This window comes from Populus euphratica, unplaced genomic scaffold, assembly GCF_000495115.2.
Source record: "Populus euphratica unplaced genomic scaffold, PopEup_1.0 scaffold4520.1, whole genome shotgun sequence".
Taxonomy (NCBI): domain Eukaryota; kingdom Viridiplantae; phylum Streptophyta; class Magnoliopsida; order Malpighiales; family Salicaceae; genus Populus; species Populus euphratica.
Genome location: NW_011504330.1, coordinates 1 through 6,365, shown reverse-complemented (window position 1 = coordinate 6,365; position 6,365 = coordinate 1). Strand labels below are relative to the sequence as shown.

General features: G+C 30.2%; 1 protein-coding gene across 3 annotated transcripts; it reads right to left on the bottom strand.

Annotated features, from left to right (window-relative positions):
* Window positions 1-792: 792 nt before the first annotated feature.
* Window positions 793-6,161, bottom strand: LOC105120052 (serine carboxypeptidase 1-like). 3 transcript variants are annotated; one of them, XM_011018236.1, is made up of 12 exons: window positions 5,595-6,161; window positions 4,828-4,904; window positions 4,587-4,709; window positions 4,307-4,409; window positions 4,086-4,123; window positions 3,879-3,983; window positions 2,585-2,662; window positions 2,245-2,493; window positions 2,088-2,153; window positions 1,869-1,990; window positions 1,423-1,536; window positions 793-913 (listed from the first exon to the last, which is right to left on the bottom strand). In XM_011018236.1, exons 1-12 carry the CDS (start codon window positions 5,635-5,637, stop codon window positions 808-810), a joined length of 1,224 nt encoding a protein of 407 aa, XP_011016538.1. In that variant the 5' UTR covers window positions 5,638-6,161; the 3' UTR covers window positions 793-807. The 3 variants fall into 3 exon arrangements, with proteins under 3 accessions (XP_011016538.1, XP_011016537.1, XP_011016540.1); XM_011018235.1 differs by having other exon boundaries at window positions 5,588-5,639; XM_011018238.1 differs by lacking the exon at window positions 2,585-2,662 and having other exon boundaries at window positions 5,588-5,639.
* Between the last annotated feature and the right edge of the window lie 204 nt (window positions 6,162-6,365).

Below are 6,365 nucleotides of genomic sequence, written 5' to 3'. Positions count from 1 at the left end.
CCATACAGTGTATAATTAGAGTTTTAAAGACCCTATTAACTATGCTTAGGCGTGGAGGAAAGTTCTTGAGAAGAATTAATAACTTCAGGTCTTATTGATCTAGTTGTTATAATGGGAAGAATGTTCATTTGTGGCAAAATTTATGTATTAATACTTGTTCATGATTTTGGCTTTGGTTTGAATGCTATAATAAGTGTTAAATTAATGCTAAAGCAGTGACATAGGCTTTGTTTAATTGTAATGACAATAGCTAACCTCTAAAAGAAATATTTTCTTTCTTCTTTCTTGAGATTAGTTTCATGTGCTATTTTATATGGATTTTAGGAGTATAATGGTTGTGTTCATGGACATCAAGGATCCTCTCCGGTTGATGTTATAATCTAGGTTGTTTACTTCAAATCAATTTATTTTTGTATTTTAAAAGTATTTTTTAAAACATTAAAAATTTTATATCTTTTTATTTACTTTTACTTCAAATTAATTTTTGTTTGTGTTTTCAAATCGTTTTGATATATGTTCATATACTAATGTCAAAAATAAATTTTTAAAAATAAAAAATTATTATTTTAATATATTTCTAAATAAAAAATACTTTCAAACATCCATAAATTTGTTATACAAAAATTCTTCAAAAAGCTTTTATTAATATTTAAGCTTGATTTGACTAAAACTCTTTTTAACCGGCCATGAAAAAATATTAATTTAATATTTTTTTATCAATTATCTCCTACTATTTTGGTTTTTTAATGAATGACAAGCTTTCATTTTTCATTGTTTTTTTTTAAATCAATTCTGCAAAACGCTTAATTATGAAGTGGCTGATGTGCATCCGAAAATTATTATAGTGAGGAGATGAGGTTTCCAAACCTTGATGGTGAGAAAGGTTAGGTTATTGTCATATCCTTGCAAGTATCTGTAACAGTAAAAATAAACATAAATATCAGCCACGGCGAAAGAGTATTAGACACACACACACACACTGAAGGTGAGGTTACACACACACACACACGAAAGGTTAGGGTCACACACGAAAGGTTAGTTTTTTTTTTTTTTTCGTGTCCTTGCACAGATAAAAGATGTTTACAAGGTGAGAAAAATGAATAGAGTGATCAGTCTTAAGACAAAATCAATCCTTTGCAACTTGTTTTGTCCGGAAAAATACTGCATCTAGTAGTGAAGTACTTAAGATGCACAAGATTTTGCTTACAGTAGAAGAGTGATAGTAATTATTTTTTTTTATTTTTTTAGAAATATATTAAATGAATATATTTCTAATTTTTTAAAATTATTTTTTATATTAACTCTGAAAATATTTAAAAACATTAATCTAAAAAATAAATAAAATTGAATTTTTTTTAAAAAATACTTTTAAAATATAAAAACAAACAAAATTAATTAATATAAATTTGATAACAATTTTACCCGGCAACTTGCTCGTTAGAGATCCAAGACCTCCATTCATCTATTATCTTGTATCCAAGTGACCTTGTCCACGCTTGCGTACCAGTGAATGGCACACACATATCATGGTCTCCACTGTATGTAAAGTAAATAAAAATTAGATTTTCACAAACTAAGAACAATAATTAATTACCTCTCTTTCTTTCCCGAAATTGTGGAAACAAAAGGAGGAGAACAGAAGGATTTCTATGAGCAAAAATAAGAACAGCATCCAATGTTTATTGAGAATTGGAGAACTCCCTCTAACTTAGAAGACTTTTGTATATGTAAAAGAAAGCACTTTAGATCCTTGATCCTTGATATATATGAAACAATATTCTACTAAATTAAACGCTATCTTGATTCAAAAACTTAGATTATTATATTAAGTTTTAAAAATCGATTTTATCAAAGAAGCAGTACATTACCTGTAAATAAGGGCTCGATATCCTTGGGCGGTAAGGTTTTTATGGTATGGAAGCATGTTTCCGGCGCTGTATCCATAATCTATTCGGTCGGAGCATATTTGCCAAGGTCCGGCGATGGATTTCTATCATTTGAGACAAGAAGAACATTAAACAAAAGAAAGCTAACTCAAATCTAGATGGCAGGATCTCAAAACAAGATCGTGAATTTGGAGAACTTACTGGCTCGGCATGAATTGCTTTCCTAACAGATTCGTCATTTAGCCATGTAGTTGCGACTTCGTCATTCTGTTTTACAGCAAACAATTGGTAAGAACAAATAGGATCGCAATATAGATCAGTTTCCAGGGCTTATTAAAAAGGGTTTTGAGTGGCTTACAACACATGGGACACTTCCTTGCAAGGCAAGTTCCGACCACGATGGGAAACTACCGTCCTTTTCAAACGCCCAAAGCGGCCATGCACGGCCAAACATTCTCTTCCTCACCTTGAGAGGCCTGTCAGTTGCCCCTAATTGCTGGAAGCTAATCGGCAAATTTGAGCTTGTGTTTCCTTTTGCTTGCTGATCGGACGCTGGATCGTGGTAACAAGGCTCAAGGATGTCATAAATGTTTAGCCCCGAGAGAGCCTGAGAAGAAACCAAGGGCACCAAAATTTGATTAACTTGCTCGAGATACTGAAATCACAGCTATGCAAAGGGTAAGAGAACATCATCTTACTTGGTCAATTTTATCAATACTAATATAGCAACTATCACTAGCATTTTGATAATTTCCTTTGCAAGCACGTTCAACTTCCTGCAAGAGTTTCCATGATCGGCTGCATTAATTAAGAGTGATTTGGGAAAGGTAAACATAATTTAAAATTTTCTTTGTATAATTGAAACTATGAGATTTCAATTCTCTAATGTCCCGAAGGAAGGATATATGACACATCATGTAATACAATATAACTAGTTACTTAACTCTTGCTTTACCGTAAACCACACATTTTTTTCCAAAAATAATTAGATACACAAGTTTTTTCAAGGTGTTTTTTAACATAAAAAAAAACTAAATTTAAATAGAAAATTTTATGCAAGCATTTTATTAAATAAAGCGATCAGTATATATATAAATAAATAAATAAATAAAAAATATTAATAAAAAAAAATTTGAGAAAATTAAGAAATAATTATAAATCAAGATATTTATTCTATACAAGTACTTAATTAACTAAATCGATAAGTATCTATGTAAATAAATAATCATTAACAATAATAAAAAGTAATACTGAAAAAAATTGAAAGATAATTGTAAACCAAGATATTTGGTTTGCAACATAGAACATTTACCTACATGTGTTCATTGAATTTATTTATTAAAATAATTTTTTTATTAAATTAAATGATAATAGAAACAGACATACACATGAAAATAATTAAATAAAATAAAGAGAAAACTTATCATATAAAGTTGCATATATTAGAAATATCATCTAAAAATAAATAATTTATATATTTAAAAATAAAATTCATCCATATAAAAAAATAAATAATTATAGATGAATCAGAATAATATTCTTAAAAATATACACACAATTTTTTTTTAAAAATAACTATATTAAAAAAATCCTACAAAACTCATGGTCTAGATCATGAGGTTGTGGTAAATTAATAGAAGAAATTGAAAATAATTAAAAAAAGCAATTTAAAAATAATAATAATGTCAAACAATAAAATAAAAAATAAAAAAACATATATAAACTTGCATTAACTTTTCAAACTTATTATTTTTATCATATTAGAAGCATAATAAATAAATAAAATTATAAAATTTAATTTTTTTTAAAATAAAATAAAATAAAAACAATTTATAACCAAAAGAGGGAAAAGTGTAATTTGAATGTTTTAACATTCAAATGAGTAGTCTATTTCATTAGTGTATGCACAGTAGTATTTTTGCAACTCTCTTTGTCGTTCTTGTTAATACTGACAGGTGAGGAAAAAATTAAAATGAAAAGTGATTTTCGTACCTCGAAAATGTCGTCCGAGACAAGGCCCATCCCATGTGTAAAAGGGACAAGAGCACTCAACCCCTCAAATTGGCTGCGGGACACTCCATTTCCTATCAGGTAGCCCTGCATAAAGAATTACACCTGCGATTAGCAGTCTCTCACCATTTATTTTTCCCCTTTTACTTCAATCGGCCCAGCTTGTCGCCGTCGGCATTTTCTTATTACCTTGAAGTTGATAACAGGATCTTGACCGGCCTGTATTCCTGCAAAGCAAAGCGAAGATGCCCTCTTTTTAGAAAAAAATAGCAACCATATTACCCCTTTTTATTTGTTTTTTTATATAGTTTTGATATATCAATATAAAAATAAAATATTTAATATATTTTTAATAAAAAAATATCCTTTAACACAATATCAATTGACAATGCTACAAACGATCGAGACACCTTTCACCACTTCGGCAGAAAGTGTAGGCACGTAAATCCCAGCATAGGACTCTCCCGAGATGTAAAATTGATTGTTGACGAACTCTGGATATAGCCGAAACCACTATATTGCAAAACAAACAAATCTTAGAGCTGAAATAATTAATTAAAAAAAAAACCTTTTTTTTCAGAATTTCATACGTATTTATAAACTAGTTTTAGTACATTAATCCTAAATCCACCTCTATAATACATATAATTAACTTAGCTGGTCTTGCGGATGTCGATGAACTTAAATTACCTGGAGGAGAAAATTATGGGTATCGGCAGCCGTTTGCAGGTCATCGTTTATATATTTGCTTTGGTTTTTGGAGTAAGACATGCCAACCCCGCAAGGAGAGTCCAAATAAATGATGTTTGAAACCTATTTAAAATAATGATAATAATATAAAGTTAAAGAGAGAATATAATTGAACTACAATTAAGAAGAAAAAATTGAAAAACAAATCAAAAGAATTCAATAGAACTATTAAAGTTATGACCTTGGACCAGCTGTACGGGTTGAGATGCAATATTGGGAGGCTTCCTTTAGGTTTCCCTTCTTCAAAATTGAATGGCCCTGCAAGTATTCCAATGGAAAGGAACCAAGAAAAGAAAATTTAATACTGGTTAATGCATAAACTAATTTGAGGTTACTCTTAAATATTGAATCAAGAAAAGAAAATGGGGATTATATATTTGTTTGTATGCAATTCTATATTATATAATTGAAGTTTTACCCATGACAAATCATAGAGCAAAAGGAAAAAAAAAGTTAAATATTAAAATTTTCGTTATATTATTTTTTTTTTTTTTTGATTGGTATAGTTATTCGGACTAACTTGACACCACGACTAATTTCATAGGTCCTAAAATTAACGATTATCTAAACTTATAATTATTTTAAAATTTATGGAACTTGAACTATAACCTTTATATAGAACAAACTTAAAGTCTAATAATTGAGTTATACCCTTCAAGATTGAATTATTCTATTTTTACACCATATAATAGTTTAGTTAATTAATTACTTTCAATATATTATGTTATTGACTAAATAAATACACAGACACCACTAAATTTTGTTTAACATCATTTCTATTAATTATAGACCATGACACGTCCAAATCATTTGTTTTTTTTAAATCATATTTTGCATGTATTTTCATCAACGTAACCTAGAAATGAAATAAAAAGGAATTAATTTTGAAGAACCATAGAAAAAAAAAAGGGAGATGGCATAAAAAGGAATATATCTCTAACCACTTTCCTTGGCTCTCCCAAAGTGGCAAAAAATCATCTTCGCTGCCCATGGTGAAAACATCCTTTCCCTCCTCTATTTCTCCTTGACTCGTGACCTCTTCATTCTTTGTGTGTGTTTACTTCTTATATGATCTAGTACTTTCGTGCTCTTGCTTTTAGGCTTATTTGATGTGCTCTTAGAATATTGTTGCGGTGGTGTTTAGATCAGACATTTAATCCTAGATTGTCCATTCCATGAATGAGATGGACAACGAAAGCAGATGTCAAAGCAAAGTCGTCGTCTTCTTTTTCCCTTGAAAGAGCTTGTCTTCTTCTTTCTTACACAGTACCTACTTTTTTCTCTAAATTATTTGAAATAATTTGTAGCTTTTATCAGCATCAATATATGGAAGCATGTATTTGATTTGTGCGTGCGCTGTGTGCGGTGTGTGTACCCACACACACACGGGGGGCAAGCACTCGTTCTTCGCTGAAACCACAGCAGAAAGGCCAAAGCGTTGGGCCATCGTCTTTGTTTTTGATATCGTCATCACAAAACAGGATTGTAATGAATCCTTGGCCTAAATAGTTATTTTGTAGAGCAATTACATGCGCCACTGAGAATGGTTCTCAGTGGTGCATGGTGTTGATAGCCATTTAGGCAACTTGTGGTTCGAGTCTCTGAGAGAGAAAAGGCTTAAAAAAGCCAATTCGGTGTGAACTGATCAGTCTTTGGTCCTAATCCGTCGTTATCAACGAGGAAAGAGTTTCTTGTCATAAAGTCCAGATTAATACGAGT

Coding starts and splice junctions, on each gene's coding strand:
- LOC105120052 (XM_011018236.1), bottom strand. CDS start 5,637: ATGGGCAGCGAAGATGATTTTTTGCCACTTTGGGAGAGCCAAG. Junction 4,410..4,586: donor CCCATAATTTTCTCCTCCAG/GTAATTTAAGTT, acceptor TTTGCAATATAG/TGGTTTCGGCTATATCCAGA. Junction 2,494..2,584: donor GTATTGATAAAATTGACCAA/GTAAGATGATGT, acceptor GTTTCTTCTCAG/GCTCTCTCGGGGCTAAACAT.